Source organism: Oryctolagus cuniculus, chromosome X (assembly GCF_051225735.1).
Source record: "Oryctolagus cuniculus isolate XC-2025 breed Fujian yellow rabbit chromosome X, ASM5122573v1, whole genome shotgun sequence".
Lineage (NCBI taxonomy): Eukaryota > Metazoa > Chordata > Mammalia > Lagomorpha > Leporidae > Oryctolagus > Oryctolagus cuniculus.
This window is the reverse complement of record NC_142888.1, coordinates 1181624-1203331: the sequence shown is the minus strand read 5'-3', so window position 1 is coordinate 1203331 and position 21708 is coordinate 1181624. Positions and strand designations below refer to the sequence as shown.

Genomic DNA, 21708 nt, shown 5'->3' with positions numbered 1-21708 from the left:
CAGGTGCTTCCTCCTGGTCTCCCGTGCAGGTGCAGGGCCCAAGCACTTGGGCCATCCTCCACTGTACTCCCGGGCCACAGCAGAGAGCTGGACTGGAAGAGGAGCAATCAGTGCCCACATGGGATGCTGGCACCACAGGCGGAGGATTAACCAAGTGAGCCATGGCGCCGGCCCCTATTACAAATTTTTTCATCAGATATATTTGGAGGCTTATTGTGTGAAAGAGATGAATCCGATTGGCATTCTACCCTCAAGGAGACCTACTCTAGTAAGGGAAATACGAACGTGTTAAGGAAGTGATGGCATTTGTTCTGCATGTGGAAGGACATCTAGAGAAAGATATGTAAAAGATAAGTGATGTAGTTTCAATAAATGAAGAATCTCAGGGAAGAATTTTCTAAAGCTTTGGATGAATCACTTTGTTTATATATTTAATAACTATTTATTCAGCTCTTGCTATTGCTATGTGAATAAGATACTGTAACTGCTTAAGAGGCTTTTACAACCCAGTGGGGAAGACAAACACAAAGCAGGTAATGACACAAATAATTCACTAGTGTCAGTAGTGGTAAGTGCGAGGAAAGGGACAGATGGGATGTTAGGAATCCAGGTGACAGGACTGCCCTAGACAGGGGTGGTAGTTGTAGAGTGGTTTCCCTGAGAAGATAACGTCAAATTGAAGAAAGCTTTAGCTAGACAAAGAGCAGAGGGAACTCCAAGCAGAGGGAACAACATGGACCAAGGCCAAAGCCAAAAGAAATGAACAAAAGAGTACACCAATGAAACAGATGTTCAGTAATCCATTGTTCAATTCTACATTTTCCATTGCTTCTCGTATTGGGTACAAGTAGCCTGGCCTTCCAGCATCCTTCCTCTTCTTTATAGTAAACAGTTATATTGATATACAGTTTCCATACAATAAAATTTACCCATTCACCCGTCTTAAGTAATGCAATGGTTTTTGGTAAATTTACTGGGTTGTGCAGCCATCGTCCATGTAACATCCCTTATGCCCCTTTATAGTGAGCCCCCATTCCCATTCCTGACCCCTGGAAGCCTACTTTCTATCTCCTAGGGATAGAGGCCCATGAGTGGATTGATTGGTCTTATGATAAATTTATGTTAAGTTTTAAACAACTGTTGAACTCTTTTCCAACTGGTGGTAATATTTTCCAATCTCATCAGCAGTAGATCCCATGCACCTCGCCCCTGGGAACACTTGGTATTGTCAGTCTTTTTGATTACAGACATTCTACTGGATGTCAAGTGGTATCTCATTTCATCAAGCCCACTTTCTAATCTTATTTTGCCAGTCTTGTTGCTCCTAAACCTATGCTGTGCCTACCAAAGTGAACCTCCTGCTTTTTTTGTTTTTAGTGAGTCTCCTTGATTTTACCAAATCATGCCTTTGTTCACTCTTTGAATGTATTACTTGGCTAAATATTTTTTGAGAGGTTGGAAATTAAGAGCTCAAATTAGTAATAGCAAAGACCTTTGACTTCTGCACAATATGGACACTTCCAAATTTCTCTTAGAAATCCCACTGTCATACCTTTCAAAGCATCTTACCTGCCGTCTTGGTCACACATGACCTAGATCAGTGCCTATGTCTGAGCTATGGAGCTGCTCATGCATCCTCAGGGAAGAATGCCATGTGAACTTAGAAATTAATAGCAGGAGAAATGACTGTCCTTCAGGTTATAAATTACAATTCCAGAGACTAAGCCTCACATTGTAGAAACTGGCTTGTGGCAGCCAAGAAATCAGAGAATGGTTTATTATTTAGGAATAAAATTGCTAGCAGTCTTAGATTAATAACCAAAAGAAAAAAGAAGGAAAGAAAGGCTGCTTCTGTAATAAAAAGCAGAGATCTGGTAACCCCATTTCATTTCCTTTCTCTTGCTGATTGCTTTTTAGTTGTTTTAGTTTTGATTAGCACTTCCGTTACAAAATAGGAAGAAATTATGACCTACTTATAATAGCTAAAACAATTGAAATCAATGGTTTAAGTGTGTATTTGGTACTATATTAACACTTTTTAATGTTTGCTTTTGGCTTGCCTGAGCAGATAACAAAATTGATTACACAATCAACCAGTGCAGAAAGCATATTGGAAAATGGATGCCCCCAATGAATTAATTATACTTCTGCTTATAATAGTGAAATGACTTTAATTTCTAAGTTATTTCAAACTAGATTTTAAATTAAGAAACTTAAAGTATGTTTTTTTTAACAAGATGGCTATTTTTTGAAGATTGATCGATTTGTCAGAATTACAGAGAGAGAGATCTTCCATACATTGGTTCACTCCCCAAATCGCAAATGGCTGCAACAGCCAGGGATGGGCCAGGCTAAAGCCAGGACTCAGGAGCTTCTCCCAGGTCTCCCACGTGGCTGCAGGGGCCCAAGCACTTGGGCCATCCTCCACTGCTTCCTAAGGCATATTAGCAGGGAGCTGGATCGGAAACAGAGCAGCTGGGACTCGAACCAGTGCCCATACGGGATGCCAGTGCTGCAGATGACAGCTAAACCCACTGTGCCACAGTGTCAGCCCCTAAAATATGCTTAAATAATTCTGAGTAGTTGGGGAAACACTTCTCATGATAAGGCAAGTCACATGAGCCATTCAATGACATTAATTCAACCTAGAGTTTTAATATTTTCTCTTGAGTTCTCAAGTTTGGCTAGCTTAAAAATACTTCTGTGATAGAATTGAAACCTATGAGAAATATATATGTCTGTATATTGGATGAAATTCACCTGTATAAGTAAAAATCCTTTCAATATAGTCCAATTTTAAAAACCTATTAAAAGCTGTTGGTTGCTTTCATTATTTTCAGGTGGAAGCAGTGTTGTCAGAAAATTTTCTTTTGAAGACTATTCCGGACATGCAGTAGTAGTTATACTGTTTAACTAGAAGACAGAATGAATAATTAGAAAAAGAGAGACTAGTGGCAAATGAGCCTCTGTTTCATCCCCAGAGTTGTTAGATGAAGAAGCTGTGCCAATTCCACAAACCCGCATTAATCCCTATATCCCTTCTGTCTCAGAGGGTCACCCTCTCATCTACTCATCCTGTCCCCACTTATCTCCGGAATTCACGTCAAACCAACCTCACTGGGTCCCTGCTCTCTCTCTCCTACACATGCTTTCACTTTCTTCCTCTCTGTTGGCTCTTTCCCTCAATTTATAAACACATACATGGTTCCCCTGCCTTTATTACACACACACACGCGCACACACACACACACACACACATACACACTTGGGACGTTCAAGCGAGATAACCTTATAGATTCATGTTTGGAGATAGTTTATAGTCTATAGAATATAAACTTGATCACATGATGGGAAACGTGCAGATGCTAACCATGTGCAGAGATGACACTAAACACACGAAGCTGCTGAAGCTGTGAGACTGGCACATCTCGGGCTGGAAGGCAGATGCCATGAAGCACGCAGCTCCAGTAGGAATGGGCTCCATGAGTGCATCGCATCAGATCCATGAAAGAGGAAGGAGGGGTCACTGCTGATTGCTGACTGCACTTAGACCTTCCACGACACTGCTGAACTAGAGGCAAAGAAGGAAGTGGATGCTTCCTTGCCACTAGGACTTGAGTTAAGCAATGTGTGAATCAGAAATATTCAACAACATTGTGGATTCAGGGCCTATGGAGTTGGGAGATTGCAACTACAAGATTTCCAAATGATAAGAACAGTGAGAAAGGAAACTTTGTCTCCCAATGAAGATGAAGCTACTCAATAAAATTTCAAAGCACAGAGATAATTATTACTAAGAAAAATGTTAAAAATAAATAATTAGCATAGAAATCACATGTGCGAGGTTAAAAATAACTTGGGAAAATACTTAAAATAAGCATATTTAGGGTCCTGAAAGACACCAAGAAAGGAATAGTATTAATAAAACAAGAATGATAAATTAAGAAAAACATACAGAAACGAAGCAGAAAAGCACATACGAAGAGGAGTAAGGTAGAAATATTTGATTATAAATATGATTATTTAAATTAAAAACTTAACCAAATAAACTTGGACTACACAGTTGGAAAATTGGCAATTGAGAAAATAAACCAATTGATATACCTGTAAAAGGCTCCAACATATGTCTGGTAAGTACTTCAAGAAGAGTAGAGACAGTATTATAAGTAGTCATTAAACATAATGGATGAGAATGTTGAAGAAATGAGAAAAAAGACAGGCGGCCTCAGATTGAAACCATTGTGAAGATGCCTCTTTCAACTTGTCAGTTCTGCCCTTGTACCTTGAAAGCAGCCATATGTAAGGAATGGATAATTTATAAACAAATGACCATTTCTGTGTTCCAGTACAACTTTATATACAAAATCAGGCAGGGGGCAGATTGAATCAGGTCGGGAGTCTATAGTTTGATGACCTCTGAAGAGTAACCATTGTTTATTTTCATGTGTGATTTAAAAGAGACCATGTCATTAGTGAATCACACACGACTTGGACCACACTTGCTCTTCTGAGCACGCACTTTGGAACAACTCTTCAGTATCCATTAGAAAAACATGGGCAGAAGTCCCTACTCCATGAATGCTGATGAACGATGCGCATTGTAACCACAGCTGGTGGGGGGTCACTGAGGATGATGTACATCACGGGACTCTGCAAGTCCCACTTGTTCATCTCTTTTTGCTCTACTGTACTCCCCCTGTAGCAGGCAGCTGACATTCACATCCCTCTCCCCCCCTTCCTCTCTCAGCACCACTCTGCAACCACACTGGCCCTCCATCTCCTCTCACTCCAGCTCCAAACATGCACTCAACCTGCAAATCCCAACAGCCCAGGAAAACAAAAGCCCAGGAGCTCCAGGCTCAGAGAGAGAATATCCCAGGTCTTAGCCACAAACAGATCACCTTACTGCTTCCAGCACATTCTAGGGACGAGCTCATGTCATGCTGTTCAGATGTACCTCTACAACATTTTTGTTATTTGAGAGGGAGCGTGAGCTAATGAGCATTCCCATCTGCTGGTTCATTCTCCAAATGCCCACAGCAGCTGGGGTAGACAGGCTGAAGCCAGGAGCCCAGAACTCAATTCAAATCTCCCACATGGGTAGCAGGGACCCAGCTACTAGAGCTGTCACCTGCTGCCTCCCATCCCCAGGGTATGCATTGGCTGGAAACTGGAATCGAATCGGGAGTGGAACTGGGTCTCAAATCCAGGCACTCCAATATGAGATGCAGGCATTACAAGTGGGAACCTAACCTCTTGTCCACACATGTGCCCCACCTCACTGGTTTTGAAGACTTCATAGTAACTCACTGTTTAGGCATGTGTTGTTGTTTACATAATCAGGCCCCAGTTGTGATCAAGAGGCTACATACTGAAAATCTTCTCTTGATGGAGCTTTCTTTCCCCCTCACAAATCCACTCAGTACAGTTGCATTGTATCAGCCAAGATACTTTATACAACCATGTGGAGAGAAAATTTCAGCATAAACTCCAGAACCGTATTTTATCAGAAAAAAGGTCATGTTTTTGAAACAGTAAACAGGTTTTAAAAGAAATAAAAAAAGAGCATGCGAAGTCAGCAGAAATTCAAGTTTACCAAGGTCTCAAGATCTTTGTCGTGTGACTGTGGGATAAGGTCCACAAGCCTTTGTGAATCTGTTTCTCAAAGAATGGCGATGAAACAGTTGTCATTGGCTACAAGGTAGGATGATAAACATCTGTCGTCGTTTCCTGTGGCTGCTGTGACAAATAACCTCAAAGCTGGGAGCTTCAAACAACGGAAGAAATCTGCAGTGAAGGTTCCAGCAGGGCTGCGCTCCCGCTCCCTCCAAAGGCTTTTGGAGAGAGTCCGTCCTTCCTCACCTCCTCGAGCTTCTGGTGGCTCCAGGCGATGCCCGGCTTGTCCCTGCAGCCCTTGCACCTGTCTCCTCTGAATCTGTGGCTTCTCCTCTCCTGGCTCTTGGAGGAACACTTGTCATTGTATTCAGGGTCCCCATGCATTATCCTGGATGATCTCATGTCAAGGTCCCTAACTTCATTGCATCTGCACATATCCTTTTCTCATGTTCACGAGTTCTGGGGATCAGGATGTGGACATAACATTTTGCAGTCCACCATTCAATTCCTGCAGTATTCCTTGTAAGTGTTCTGAGAACCCAGGAGGGATAAGTAAATTCTTTGATTCAATTGTAAGTGGGCAGAATGTGAATCAGAAATACTGGATGTCCTTTTTCCTGCACATTTGGTGTACATGTCACCGGAGAAAAAGCCGTGGGTTCTTGTCTTCATGCAACAAAGAATTCAGGCATGAGACAGAGAGCGAAGTAATAAGGATTTATCAGGGATAGGGCATCCACCAGAAAGGAAAGAACAGGTAGAGAGTGCCCAGTCACTCGGGCTGGGCTGGGGGAAAGCGAGGTTACATGGTTGACTGGGGAGATTACACCTGGGCCGGCTGGGCAGGCGATCGGCTCAGCCGAGAGGCGAGAGGCGGAGTTTTGTTTGGACTCCTGGTTTTTTCTTTACCTCCTCCTCCTTGTCCTCCAGGACAAAGGATGGGGAGCCCTGGTGAAGGGGCTTGCTGGGTGAAAATTCTCAAATTCCTCCCTAGATGTGCTGGCCCCGGGCAGAGCAGAGGGGCTTCCCTTGGGGTGTCTGAGAAGGTTTTAGTGCCCCGTGTTATCAGGTCAGGTAACCCATTTGGTCCTGAGAGAATTCTCCTGGGAGCTTTGGGGGAAGGGCTGGGACCATGTGGGAGGTTATCAGGGTCTGAGCAGGACTTGAAGTGCAAGATGCTGGGCTTCTGGAGCTTCCACACTAGGTGCTGGTCTTCAGGCCCCTCTCACACACACACACGGGCTAATTTTCAACTTCCTACCTGACATACATCTGAAAAATCTAATTTCTTTTCAGATCTATTTAGACTTTTAAGTCTTAGCAATGAAGGTGATCAAGACAAATCTAATGACTTGCTTTCGAACTGGTATTTTTTTAAAGCGGTCATCTCGATCCATGTTAGAACGGTCTGAAGAGCAGATTAGGGCTGCTTCTAGTTTGGAAGAACTGCTGCGCATCACGCACGCTGAGGACTGGAAGCTGTGGCAGTGCCGGCTGAAGCTCAAAAGTCTCAGCGGAGTGGACGCTCGCTCAGCCTCTCATCGGTCCACCAGGTTCGCAGCGACGTTCTATGACATTGAAACACTAAAAGGTAGGTGTATGGGTGCGGAGGCGAGTTCTGTATCAGTCTTGTCTTTATCAGTGAGTGACAAGTGTACCAACTTCTAAAAGTTTCAGTAGGAGGGAGAACAAAAGGGAATCTCTGATTTTATAGCTTTGGTATTAGTGATGAGTCCTGAAATTTTTTTTTTTTGATGATTAGTCAGTAGAGAAATAGATCCAATATGATTTTCACATTAAAAAAAAAAACTAACACAAAAGAACACTTTAAAATATAGAAATAAATTTAATTCAGGAATGTGAGGGAGAAAATGCAGAAAGACCACTGTTAACAAGAAAAAAATGCACTGGGTTCAAATAAAAAATAAAACAACCTGGGTATTCAGCAACAAAGAGCATTCTGGCTTGTACATGTAGGCAAGATCAGATAGGTTAGGCATAACTTTTTTGTTTCTTCAAAGCTCTAGGATCCTTCATAAAAGTAATAGTAGAAATTGAAGCTGGGTCATAATAAGAGGTACCGGTAGTTCGGGGAGAGGAACTGAGAGAGAAAATTCTTGAAACAAAAGAATCATTTCTTTGGCCAAAAAATTAATCTATCTGAAAGGAAGTGCTATTTTCCCTAGTAAGGTGCAGAGGTTCTTTATAAGGAAATCACTGGATGTAGGTACTGTTCCATATGAAATGAATGAACTGCTTGTAAAATAAAGCTGTGTGACCTCAGATGAACCTTTGGATGACATGTGAAAACAGCACAGGCAGCTACCGTGGTGTTGTGGATCTAGCATTTTGATTTGATTAACACAACAAGCTGGTAACTGTTTATCACATAATTTGAATTGACCATTAAGCCAAGATTATTTTCTTTCTACCTAGAATTGTTTTGCTTTTGGTCTTCATTTGTAAAAAGATGCTGCATGCCACCGTTGTGCTGTGGGGAAGGATGTGCAGAGATGGGGAAATCCCTTGGCAAGGACGTGAGCATGAGTGGGAGGAGGATGTTTTCTCCACGTGTACGACTGTGTGGCTAAGTGAGTTGAAATGGTGGAAACCATGGGCTCAAAGCCACTTTAGCCAAGTTGTTTCTGTGTACTGAATTAGCATGCACTTCATGAAAACGAAGGGATCTGCACCTCATCTGAAGATCAAAGGCCATAACCAGATTACCTGCCAAAGATGAGCCTGTGGATCTCTGGGAAGACAAGCAGCAGCATAAGTCCAAGGCTAGGAGATTCTAAGAAGTCAGCAAGGGATCAGAAAAGAATTAGGCAGTTGGAAAATTCTAAAATTTGTCTCCTCATTACAGGAGGGCTCCTCTAAATCAGTTACTATGAAGTGGTAAAGAATCAAAGCGATGTGTTAGGCGAATCAGCATTTGTTATCAACTGTTTCTTATGGAGGCGGGAGCATTCCCTGAGGCAGAGCTGTACTGCTGTGCAGCAGTTAAGAGCGCTGGGGCTATGGAGCCTTGGACATAGTCGCATACACTTCCGATTAAAACCTTCTCAAACTGTCAGAACTGAATTTTATAAAGCGAGAAAAAGCGAACGAAAAGCAGCATTTCAGTAGACTTTTAAACAGGGACTATTTTCATAAGTTGAGAACTTGTTTTTTCAAGGATCCATGATTTATAACAGTGAGTTAAATAATACCCATATTAATACTCAGTTGAGCGATTTCTCATATTTGCAGCCTTCAAAGCTCTTGGGATAAATATTCACATCAGAATATTTCAAAGGGATTCTCACAATCACTGTTATAGTGGGGAAACGATCTCCAAGCGTAGGTGAGTTGTGTAGCTCGCTGCCCTCAACAGCCCAGCATCTTGTACTTCCTGTCTCTGGTGACTGGAGAAGCAACATACGAGGACAGCTGGGATTAAGGGGTGGAAGAGGAAAGAAGGACATGGAAGTGACACTTGCAGGAATCACGTAGGGCCTCGAGCCAGATCGCCAGCGGTCGTATCCTGTCTGCGTGCTGGGAGGAGAGGCCCTACCTGTCCCTTCCGCTGGACACCTGTTTCCAGATAGGGCAGTGCAGGGTAATCTGGGAAGAGGCTAGGTGAGGTCAAGATGAAGAAGGGTTTATCTGTTGCCGCGTAGCATGTTATCCTCAAACTTAGCTGTTTTTCAACATTGTTTTATCTCACACTCTCTGTGGATCAGAAATGCAAGCACGGCCTAGTTGGCTGTGTCTGCGGCAGCATCTCTCCAGAGGCTGCGGTGGAGGTGGTGGCTTGGGCTGCAGGCGGCTCAAGGCTCAAACTGGGGCAGGATGTGCTTCCAAGTTCACTTAGCGGTTGTTTGCAGGGCTCATTCCCCAGAGAGAGTTGGACGGATGATCCGGGTCCTTGCTGGCTGTTGGCCAGAGGCCGTCATCAGTCCCGGGCCATGCAGACTCCGCAAGTGGAGAAGGGTTCGGGAGAACAAGGAGCCAGCACGGGATAAGGACTGAAGTCTTTTTCACCTAATCACAGCAGTGGTGTCCATCACTTTTTCTGCATTCTCTTCATAAGAATGGAACACCTAGGTCCAGCCCTCACACAAGGGGGAGGGTGTGACTACCAGAGGGTGGATTTTATTGGGGGTCAGTTTCTCCACCAGCCCCTGACATATAGTAAGTTTTACAGTTCCAGGGCAAGCCAGAAGCAAGTTCAGTTTTCACTTTATCATGAAATTTGAATCTTCCCCCCGCCCCCAAACAGCTGGAGAAAGGCTATACACATGAAGCATCAAAGTGTCAAAATCTTATTTAAAACAGAAAAGTGAGTGCTGCTTTTGGAATGAAGTGTCTAAGTTTCTTTTTAGTCCCAGAGGCTTGGTTCTGTTTCTTGTTTCCCCCAAATTAGCTAGGACCAGAGGATTGGTCCTTCCATTAAAGTGAATGGCACGCCCTTGCAGACAGACAACTCTGACTTGAGTCAAGACTCGTTCCACTTAAACGTCCATTCCTGTGTTGCCCAGGGTTCAGGCCTACTGTAGTTACTTGAGCAGCTAACAGAAAGACATGTCTGGATGGTACAGAAAGCGAGCCACAGCTGGCTTCAAGCAGACGAAATGCTACCCAGCTGTGTCCTGTAAGTCACGTGATCAAAAAGGCTTCCAGGTGCTTTCCTCCCAGGCCTCCTTTCACTTTAGCCAGCTTCTCCAGTTGTCCCTGGTGCACAGCACGTGATGTTTGTCCCCAGAGGGGAATAAAAGGCTTGCATGCCACAAAGGTATGGTACAGATAGGGAGAGACAGGTTGTAGTTTTGATCTTTCTGCACACAATCTTCGGTTAAGGACTGACAAAAATATCCATCTAGTAAAATAAACAAGCAGTGGAAACGGGCACATGACTGTTCAGCCTAACCCTGGCGCACGATGGCCTGTACGGGCCATTTGGTGTGTGGGCCGCAAGGAGCTTCTTCTCTGTAGTCATAGATGAGGAGTGGCAAAGAACCCAGTGCAGCCCGCGAGAGACGTGCGTGGAGGTGGCCAGCGAGCTGGGGAAGAGCACCGACACGTTCTTCAAGCCGCCCTGTGTCAATGTGTTCCGCTGCGGCGGCTGCTGCAACGAGGAGAGCCTCATCTGTATGAACACGAGCACCTCGTACGTCTCCAAACAGGTAGGACGGCGGCAGCGAGTGCCAAATGCTTGACCTGCGAAATCTCACTTATTCCCTGAAACGAGCAAACGTTATATGTTATCTTCCTTTTGGAGAAGAGCAAACAGGTTCAGAGAGGTAACTGGCTCATCCAAAGTTTCACAGCTGGCAAATGGCAGAGCTGGGACTCAACCAGGCTATGGGATGACTCCAGAGCCCGAAGTCCATCTTATCAGTGACTGTCTCTCTGGTGCTACAGTGGGGAGAATCAGACAACCACATGGAAGTTACTAGAACAGGATGGTGAAAGGAATGAAAATAGCTGCACTGTCTCGTAGATCTGTTAGGTTCTATGAGTGAGATTTCCGTGTAGGATGTGGAGGCTGGAGGAAGGGGATGGGCTGGTGGAGCACCTGGGGCTAGCAGAAAGGGAGGGGCTGTCCCCACCTGTGTGCTGAAGAGGCCAGAGAAGGGAGCAGTCTCAGGAACTCAGAGGGAGAGTGGAGGAGAGCGTCTCAAGGGCCCCTGGCGGCCCTGAGTCCTGCACAGAGTGGGGGCAGGGGCTGAGAGAGGCAAGAGGAATGTTAGATGCAGTCAAGGACCTGGAGCACAGGGCCTGGCGGGCAGCGAAATTGATGATGGTGTCTCTGGAAGGGCAAAGGGAGAATATCCAGCACAAAAAAACCTTTGAAAATAATTCTGGGGGCGGCCATCTGGCTCAGTGGCTAAGATGCCAGTTGAGATGGCCACATCCAATATTGGAGTGCCTGGGTTCAAGTCTCGGCTCTTCTGGTTTCCAGTGCAGCTTCCTGCTAATGTACATCCTGGCTAAACAGTTGGGTCCCTGCCACCCATGTGGGAGATCTGGATGGAGTTGCCAGCTCCCAGTTCCTGCTTGGCCCAGTCCTGGCTGTTGTGCGATTTAGGGGATAGAAACAGCAGATGAGAGCTCGCTCGCTTGCTCGCTCTCCCCCTCTCTCCTCCCTTCCCTCCCTTTCAAATAAGTAGAATACATAAATATAAATAGTCTGCTCTCTATATTTTATAAAATCCTTTATTCTCAGTAGTGTAGTTTTCCTTTCTATGGCAGCCACGTTGTTGTACAACGTAATAAGTATTGCATATGGGAGCAGTAGTAATAAACTCAGAAAAGATGTAATAAAAAGCTGTAAATCAAGCAGCATTTCTTTTGGTCCTATGTTACAAATTCCTCAGTCATTGATCTATTCATTTAGCCCCTCGGCCTCTATTATTCTCCTTGTGATTGTGAAAAAAAGTACAATTATATAAGCATAGAATATATCCATCTTAGGTAATTTTCTTAATGTCAGTTGGTTGTGTCAATAAGTTAACTTATCCTTAATTTCATTCCTCTTACCCTCTACACTATCCTTCACACTGGAGAATTTTCTTTGGTAAATCCTTTTAGAGAATCTTGGGAGTTGTGAGAATTCTGGCCTCTACTATTTGACAGTTAGCAAAAACAATGACATAAGTGTGGCTAAGCATCAACTGTTAGTAGAAACAAAGCTTGCATAACGTAAGAGGGGTTAGTTCATGATCATGTTATTCCCTAGAGGGTAGCTGAAGAACTGCAAAAGGACATGAAGTTGAAGTTTATGTGAAGGAAAGGCTCTCAAAACACTCCCTGACTTAGACTCATGGAAGTTCCTTCACATATGGAGGAGTTGGCATAAACAGAACCCTAATAGATTGTTTCGACTTAATAGTTGAATATTTTGACTACTGCACTCAACAGATGATTAGTTTTAAAGAATGTACTTAAGTGTTAGTGTATTGCAGTTTTTCTTTCCAAACATGTACATTAGAACATTTTAATAGTGGTTAAAAAAGAACCTACCTGTCAACCCAAAGTTATGGACTATCTTGTAAACTAGAAACAAAGCGAGTAACTGAGTACTCTACGTGTAGTAAGGACTACATGGAATGGAAGCTGAATTGATAATGTGTTGAGATCAAATTCAAAATCGCCACACATCATAGAACCACTCTAGAAAGTTATACAATGTCTCAATACATCTGTTTCTTCATCTGTGGGCTGAAGGTGATTAAAAAAAAATTACTCCATCTTATCATGTTGTAAGGCCTAAATGAATTAATATAAAAGTGCTTACAACCAGACTTCGCATATAGAAGCATTGAAAGAATGGCATATGAGTTGTTAGTGACGATGATTTGTGTGGGCACGATGACCTTGTATCAGTCTGCTATTAATATACAGTGCTACATAACAAACACCTGAAAACTCAGTGGCTTCAAACACTAGTGCATTATTTTCATTCATGTATCTGAAGTTCAGTTAGTTTAGGGTGAGCTCAGCTGGACTTGACTCCAAGCTGCAGTGTGAGTCCAGGTCTTCCTGTTTTTCTCAGGCCTTGGACCAGTGAGCCTGCCAGTTCATGGTCTTCTCATGACTACAGCATAAGCAAGAGAAAACATGGCCTACAAAGCACTCATAATTCAAGTTTGTGCTTGTGTCATGTCTGCTAACACCTCACTGGCCAAGGCAAATGACATGGCCAAGTCCAAAGTCAACAGACAAGAAAGTGCCTTTCTTCAATAGAGGTGAAACGGCAAGGGATAAGTAAATAGTTTGAATAATAGTCTAATCCATCAAGATCTCAAAGAAACTTCATAGTTTTAATCTCATTTAATCCTTACAGTTTACGTTCAAATTTGATGTAGGAGCAGGAACCAACAGTCCCATTTTACAAGGATACCAGTGATGCCAGGAAGTTAAAATTTAGACCAAGTTTAGACCCTTTGTAAAGCTTGTCTCCCAACTCCCAGCCCAGCAGTCTTTTGGCCCTGACCATTATTAGTTCACTCTGAACGAGAAACTTTGCTAACGTCACTACCATAAATGACAAAGGCAAAAATGCAGAGTGCAGACATTCGTACAAAGCAAAATGTAAAATAAAATAACATGTCCTGTGGTTATTTTCCCTGCTGTAGCTCTTTGAGATATCGGTGCCTTTGACATCAGTACCTGAGTTAGTGCCTGTTAAAGTTGCCAACCACACAGGTTGTAAGTGCTTGCCGACGGCCCCTCGGCATCCATACTCAATTATCAGAAGATCCCTCCAAACCACAGAAGAAGACCGGTAAGCAATGCTTGGGCTGGTTTTTGCCTTGGCCAAAGCTGTGTGTGGAAGATGCTTGGTTAGTTATAGTCATTGCTTTCTCTTCAAGCTTTTCGTCTTTTAGCTCCTAATCCAAATTTACTGGTAATTGCCATTTGGCAAATATTATTTTTTTAAAGATTTATTTTATTTATTTGAAAGGCAGAGATACAAAGAGATAAGGAGAGAGAGAGAGAGAGAGAGAGAGAAAGAAAAAAGAGAAAATCGTCCATTTGCTGCTTCACTCCCCAAATGGCTGCAACAGCCAGGGCTGGACCAGGCTGAAGTAAGGAGCCAAGAGCTTCTTCCACATCTCCCACTTGAGTGCAGGGGCCCAAGCATTTGGGCCACCTTCTTCTGCTTTCCCAGGCGCTTTAGCAGGGAGCTGGATCAGAAGTGGAGCAGCTGGGTCTTGAATTGGCACCTATATAGGATGCTGGCAGGGGGTTAACCTGCTACACCACAGCACCAACCCAGAAAATATTATTTTATTAGGTATTAGATGTATATTGTGCTAGGACTCAAAAGCTCAATGGTTATAAACTCAGCATGTGTATGTAGGCATCTTTGTTCTTCATATGCATATTTAAAGTAGTTGGAAAAGTACTCCAGCCATAAATGTGACAAATGTCCCCTCACTCCAGAACAAGCATTAAATGTTTGTATGTTTAAGTCCTGAAATGAGGGGAATGAAAGAATTCCTGGAGCTTTGGGAAGTGGCAAAATTATCCCTATATGACTTTTGCAACTTTTTAGTCTTTCCCCTTAAGATTATCCAATGGGAAGTTCTTATTTTAAATTGAAGTGAATTAAAATTCATTTGACTTTGAAATTTTCTTGTCTAATTTTGTGAATATAAGAAATTATGGCACTCTGAAGTGTTCTGGGACCATTTCCATTGATCTGGAAAAACGGAATTTAATTATGGAGAAACAAATGAAGGGAAAATTGAACGAAGAGATTAAATAATTATGTCAGATACTTATTTTTGCAGCTGTAGAGTGGTAAATGGTTTGAGTGGCAAATGAAACCGTTAGCTGGCCTTATGCATTTATTAACCCTGAGCCAAAGGACACCACTACCTCTCTCAAGCAGCTAAAAAGGTCATAGGAGAGGACCACCCATCCTCAACATGCTCCCTTTGTCCTGAACGGTGTTTTTATCTCCATTTTAACCACAGTACTCTTAGGAGCTATGTAGAGCAATATTTACGTTTGGTAAACAAACTGTTAATACAGCTATAATTGGCACAGTTTTAACATTCACCCTCTTAAAGAGAGTATAATTTTCCAGAATTACAGTTTGCTTTCCAAAGGTTTCCACAGAAGAGCTTATAATTACAGAATTGCTATCTAATAAGATGCAGTTCATAAATATGAATTAAACTCCTTATAATCTTAACTATTCTCATGTTTTTTGTGGTGAGAATATTTGAACTTTACTCTCAGCAATTTTGAGATATACAATACATTATTATTAGCTATAATCACCATGCTATACAAAACAGTAGGTCTCAAAACTTAGTCCTCTTGTCTGACTGAGATTAAAAAAAAAAAAACTTAAAAAATCTTAACTGTTCTCTGCTCAGAAGTGTATTTAATGTTTCAAAATTATGATTAGACTTGGCAGCTTTTAAATCTAATTCTTTGTTTTCTTTTTGTAGCTGTTCCCAATTCAAGAAACTCTGCCCTATTGACATGCTGTGGGATAGCAACAAGTGTAAATGTGTTTTACAGGAAGAGAATCCACTTGCTGGAACAGAAGGTAATGATAGCAGTTGTGAAATAACAATAGGAATAATAAAAATTACAATAGCGATGAACATTATTGAGCACTTAACTTTGATCAGGCTATGCTGTAGGTCTTTTATATGTATTAACTCATTTAATCTTCACAACAACCCTGTAATATACTCCTATTATCCCTTTTTACAATCACAAAATGGCCCTACAAAGATGTCTAGTGGTTTCTTCAAGGTCCTATAGTAGGTCCTATGGTAGGTAACAGAAGGGATCCGATTCTAGGCCCTTTGTGCTATAATCTTGTAGAATGCACCACTCTGCTTTTCCAACTCAAAGAAAAGCCCAGGATTACAGCATGCCAAGGCATTGACTTCTAACTTTAAACTTTAATGAAAGCCACTTCAGAACTGAACACTCCAACCATACTTTACTAGCTCATTTGTTTGAAAGTCTCAGGGAACATGACTTTGGACTTAGTTTCCTTCAGCTGCATCATGTGAACACAGAACACATGTCAGTGATTTGGGAAAAGAAATGGGGAATAAGGAAAAACTTCTGGGACTACGGAAAGTTAAAAGCAAAGCATGGCTATTGGGCTGGGAGGAGATGGGAACAAAACGAGATAAGCTATCATCATTGCTCCTAACTCAGACTGCGCTGACTTTTGGTGATGAACAAACATACGGCGAAAATGAATGTAGTTTTTACTTATTTCCCATAGAGCTCGACATAGTTCCACTAACAACAACAACAAAAAATCACAAGGGGTCGTGTAATTTGAACCTTGCTTGTTTTAAACTACAGTCTATAAGCAATGATAGTAAGGATTAAACGCTAAGAAATCTGTTTTGGATACTGTAAACAACAGTCCACTACCTAATGTTTTCTCTCTGCTTCCCTCTCAGTGTTTCATGAAAGTGTAGCCCTGGGTATGAGGGAACCTTCAAGTTCACACAGTTAGTTCACACAGATGGGGCTGGCTAGTGTGAGAGGAAACTGGGGGTTGTGGGGTAGGGGCGGGGAGCTCACAGGCACAGCAGAAAAATCTGGTGAGCTTTGAGCCAGAGCTTAGCTGTGATGCTGAGGAGGAAGGGAGACCACTCAACTGGTTCACGCAAGAGAGTGAGAGTGCCTATTAGCATTTGAACACAATCCCAGGAGCCTAGAAGAGCAAGGGTTGACCCAGGCAGGGAAGGAAACTGGCAACATTTTTGCAAAAGAACAGGTAGACTGGGTGATGGTCACTCCTGATTTTCATCTCCTAGAACTCCCTAACCGGGCTAAGTTCACATTCATTTCTCCTGGGGCCCTGACAAACTAATGGCATGTACTGAGCTTACTGTTCAATAGCAATCACTCTCATGTATGTGGCTGTAGACCCAATTGTCTTTTCTATGACAACTTCTCTTTCCCAGATGAATGCATTTGGGTTAGCGAATCTAAGTCCAATTTAATTGGATCTTGTTAGATTCAAATCTTGTTATAAACTGTTGAAACACACACAATACAAAACAGAAAAAATTGAAGTGGTCTGTATTTTCAAGTATTTAATAGGTCCATCTCTTCCTTTCTCAAGAGTCACAATTTCAAGAGTCTATTTTGAAAAATCCTATCATTCTATTGATAAAAATGATAATAGAACAAAGCTGAAGACGGATCATGTGGGTAACGTGTCCTCAACCTCCCTGGGGTGGAAATCAACATCTAACACTTCGGGGTCTCACCCTCGGCTACTCGCTGCCTCGTCCAGTTCGCCTGCATCCAGTCTCTGTTCCTTTTAAAGGATGTGAGGATAGCCTCTGCCACTAGCATGCTGAAGCTCAACAGGCACCTTGGATTCTGTGTTTCTCTGAGCCCCCACCCTCACCTCACCCTGCCAGGAGCTGTACCAGGGGGCATCCTGTCTGAAGCATGCTGAGTGAATCTCTGCTGCCACCTAGTGGTCAGTGTAAATATTTTAAGCATTTCTCAACTATGCTTTTTTTAAGATTTACTTTATTTGAAAGACAGAGGTGGGGGGGGGCAATTTCCATCTTCCATCTGCTGGTTCACTCCTCAAATGGCCGAAACAGCTGGAGCTGAACCAATACGAAGCCATTCTTCCAGGTCTCCTGTGTGGATGCAGGGGCCTGATGTGGGCCATCCTCTGCTTTGTATCCAGGCACATTAGCAGGGAGTTGGATCAGAAGTGGAGCAGCTGGGACTCCAGCTGGTGCCCATATGGGATGCCGGTGCTGTAGGCTGGGGCTTTAATCCGCTGTGCCACAGCGCCGGCCCCTCAACTGTCCTTTAACAACCTAGTCTCATCTGCCTCACCGGTGCATGGCTTACTCAGCTCACCTCTTTCCTCTTCACAAAATTCAGAATGGTGTCTCCCAAGGTCTAGCCTTCTAGCACTCAGTCCACAGAATTCTTCAGGCATCACCAGTTATGGAGCAGTTAAAAGTAAGAGACTGAATTTTGATATGGAGCTGTCGTTATGTTTCATCACATGCAGTTTAACCCAATGTCTTCGAGTCTCCACACACCAGCCTGCTTCAGGACCCCTTTATTATATCAAATAAATCCAACAAATATGTATTGAGTGTCTGTTTTATGCTAGAGCAACAAGACCCAGTTCCTACCCTTCAGGCTGTTTTACTTAATGGGGAGGAAACGGGGGCATAACAGAGAGATGTAACCCATGGGCACTTAGGTGAACTTGAGAGGGTGGGAAAGATTTGGGAGAAAAGGATGACTGACCAAAAGAAGGCCAAGGTCAGTGGCGCGTGTTGAGATGCCCTGGCCTATTAGGGAAACAAAGTGTTGTGAGTGGGTACGAATGGGAAATAGGATAGGAGACACAGGCAAGGGAGGCTGGGAGAGGAGCCTGGCAGGTCACTGAGTCCAGCTCATGAGAGTCTTGCACATGCTGGTGGCAAGATTGCTTTTATTGCGAGAAGGGACAGTTACAGCGCTTAAAGTAGGTGAGTGACGTTAGGTCTGCAGCTGGAAATCGTGTGGGGAATAGATGGGAGTCCTCAAACTTGCAGTGGTGAGCAGAGTGACAGCCATCTACAGCAGTACCAGGCACTGGCTGAGTTGTGGCGTAGCAGTGGTGCTGGAAGGAACAAATTCCAGCTCCAGGAAGCGCAATGCAGTGGCCACGGTGATCAGAGTTAATACAGCGGGCGAGTCTAGGCGGCTAGTGCTGCCGTTCCCTAAGTCAGGCAGACTGGGAGACAGACAGGTCTGGGAGGGGAACTAAACATGGCAGCATAATCAAGGACTTCCAAAGTTCCTGTTCCCCCCCGCCTTTTTTTTTTCACTGAGTTTTAATTTGCTCACCAGAATTGGGCATGCAGTTGTAGCTATCCAATTGTTTTGTATACCTTCTGGAAGAGGTCTCTGTGAGCTAGGTGTGTCAAAAACCTCTCAGACTCTCCACTTGAGGGGAAAGTATCTTCTAGTAGATGTCTGTGGAATCAAAGTTCATTGTCATTGTTGCATGTTTTAAAAATGTATTTATTTGAAAAGAAGAGAGACACAGACACAGAGACAGGGAACTTCCATCTGCTGGTCCATGCCCCGAATGCCCATAACTACCAGGGGTAGGCCAGGCAAAAGCCATAAGCTCAGAACTCAGTCTGGGTCACCCACATGGGTGACAGGGACCCAACTACCTCAGTCTTCTGCTGCCGCCCTGGGTCTGAGATGTATTCTGCAACACCATTGCTTCTGTTGCTTCCTCCTTTTAATCTGCTAAAAAATGAGAGGACTAGACTCCTAATCCTTAGATATCCTGTATTTTATTAACACTTGGTAGTGGAGGTTTGCATTTTTCTTTTTTTTTTTTTAAGATTTATTTGAAAGACAGAGTTACAGAGAGGCAGAGAGAAAGAGAGAGAGAGAGTCTTCCATCCTCTGGTTCACCCCCCAGGATGGCCGCAACAGTCGGAGCTGCGCCGATCCGAAGCCAGGAGCCAGGAGCTTCCTCCAGGTCTCCCATGTGGATGCAGGGGCCCAAGAACTTGGGCCATCTTCCACTGCTTTCCCAGGCCATAGCAGAGAGCTGGACTGGAAGAGGAGCAGCCAGGACTAGAACCGGTGCCCATATGGGATACTGGCGCTTCAGGCCAGGGCGTTAACCCACTGTGCCACAGGGCTGGCCCCAGGAATTTTGCATTTTCAACAAGTTAGCATCCTGAAAAATCTCTTAAAAAACTATCCAAAATATTCAGCTTGTGACTTTTCAAAATCAGAAACCTAAGAAAACCAAACAAATTCTGTGTTTGTACTGTAAAGTCAGAGGTGAATCTCTTTCACTCCATGAAAAAAAATAGGGGCAAAAATTATTGGAAAGATTGAATGAATCCCTATTATTCTAGCTTGATGTAGAATCTCCAGTCAGCATCAGCGAGCATATCGTCTAGGCCATGGCTATCTGGGTAACAGCACGTTTTGGTTTCCATTTAGATCACTCTCCTCTCCAGGAATCTGCTCTCTGCGGGCCACACATGCAGTTCGATGAAGAGCGTTGTGAGTGCGTCTGTAAGACCCTGTGTCCCAGAGACCTCATCCAGCACCCGGAAAACTGCAGCTGCTTTGAGTGCAAAGAGAGTCTGGAGAGCTGCTGCCAGAAGCACAAGAGATTTCACCCAGACACCTGCAGGCGAGTGGCTGTCTCGCTTTCCCTAGAACTTGGCTCGTTGACATTTAACGGAAATGCCATGCTGATCAGTGAGATTCATTATTTAGCTATTTTTTCCTCAGTGCTCCGGCCTCTTTGGGATAGTAAAACAGATAAGTGAGAGTATATAGAATGATGATTAAAAATTCAGAAACTCCTACCTGCTATTATAGCTCTTAGGCAAAACCTAAACTGATGAGATTTAAATAATTATTTTGGGGAGGGGCATTTTCAGATCAGCATTCTGCTGTCTAGGTCTATGTTCACATGTATTTGTGTATTCTTCCTTGATGAAGAAGATGCCATTGGATTTATATAGCAGGAAGTTTGTTGATGAATAGAACCCTCAGAGGTTACGATTGGGTTTTTAAGAGATTTCAAATCCACGTGAGATAACAATTCAGGATTTTATATGGACATTTTAAAAACATATCCGGAAAAATTCCTAGGAAAATTTAATCAGATGAGAACAGTCACTCCTCTGGATTCAGCCCTCGATTCTGAACTGTCATCCTCCTTTTCTTTTGCAACAGCTGTGAGGACAGATGCCCCTTTCACACCAGAACATGTGCAAGTGGAAAACACGCGTGTGCAAGGCATTGCCGCTTTCCAAAGGAGAAAAGGGCTGTCCGGGGACTCCAAAGCCAAGAAAATCCCTGATGCAACTCTGATTCCAGGTCCCCGCGCTGTCATTTTAAACAGCACACTGCTTTGCTGAGCTGCTGCCATTGTTTCCCCAGGTGTTAGGGGAAAAAAAATCTATTTTACATAGTGCTCTCCAGATGTCTTTAGCGGGTGTCGAGTGGAAGATTGGTCTTCTCACTGCAGATGTCTCTGCACACAAAGTAATGGAGTGGAGGGGGCCTAAAGAACCCTTCTTTGATTGAGTGAGCAAGATTGGCTTGTCAGGGAATGACAGGTGCCAGAGCTCACGAGGCAAACCGCACAATCTCTGAGTGTCTGCTAATTGCAGCTCTCTTGTGAACGAGTCTCATTCTTATGCAGAGTTTGATTTGTATGAGCCACACGGACTTTCTGTCCAGCTTGTAGTTTCCTAGTTAGTGAACTACTGTCTGATGTTCCATATTTAAGTGTAGTTAATGGAAATAAACACCATTATTCAAGTCATAAAACATTGTGTCCTTTAATATGCTTCCAATATACATTGTATGCTAAAGAAAAAAATAGAGATTGGAAGGAATTTAGAGGTGGGAGGTGCAAAGAGAGACATGAACACAGCAAAACGTAACCTCAGCTTTGGAAAACTAAGGGAGAAGTATAAACTACCTTAAGAGTATAAACTAGCTTAAGTGAGTGTGACCCAAGAATCACCTGGCAATCACCCTGTGCTTTGAAATGAAACTGAACTAGACTTACCCTCATCCCATGAT

The 21708-nt window shown here is 43.3% G+C and overlaps 1 protein-coding gene across 2 annotated transcripts in view; it reads left to right on the top strand.

Annotated features, from left to right (window-relative positions):
* VEGFD (vascular endothelial growth factor D) overlaps positions 1–21450 on the top strand; it is a 32291-nt gene extending 10841 nt beyond the window's left edge. Inside the window, exons 1-7 of one of the 2 annotated variants that reach the window (XM_089324802.1) lie at positions 5777–6138; positions 6997–7207; positions 10594–10784; positions 13740–13888; positions 15570–15670; positions 20104–20299; positions 20851–21450. In XM_089324802.1, coding sequence (XP_089180928.1) covers positions 7012–7207; positions 10594–10784; positions 13740–13888; positions 15570–15670; positions 20104–20299; positions 20851–20977 — 960 coding nt within the window. In that variant the 5' untranslated portion in view covers positions 5777–6138; positions 6997–7011 and the 3' untranslated portion in view covers positions 20978–21450. Of the gene's footprint in view, positions 1–5776; positions 6139–6996; positions 7208–10593; positions 10785–13739; positions 13889–15569; positions 15671–20103; positions 20300–20850 lie in introns of those variants that run through there. The other variant, XM_002719824.6, reaches the window with a different exon arrangement.
* The last annotated feature ends 258 nt before the right edge of the window (positions 21451–21708 follow it).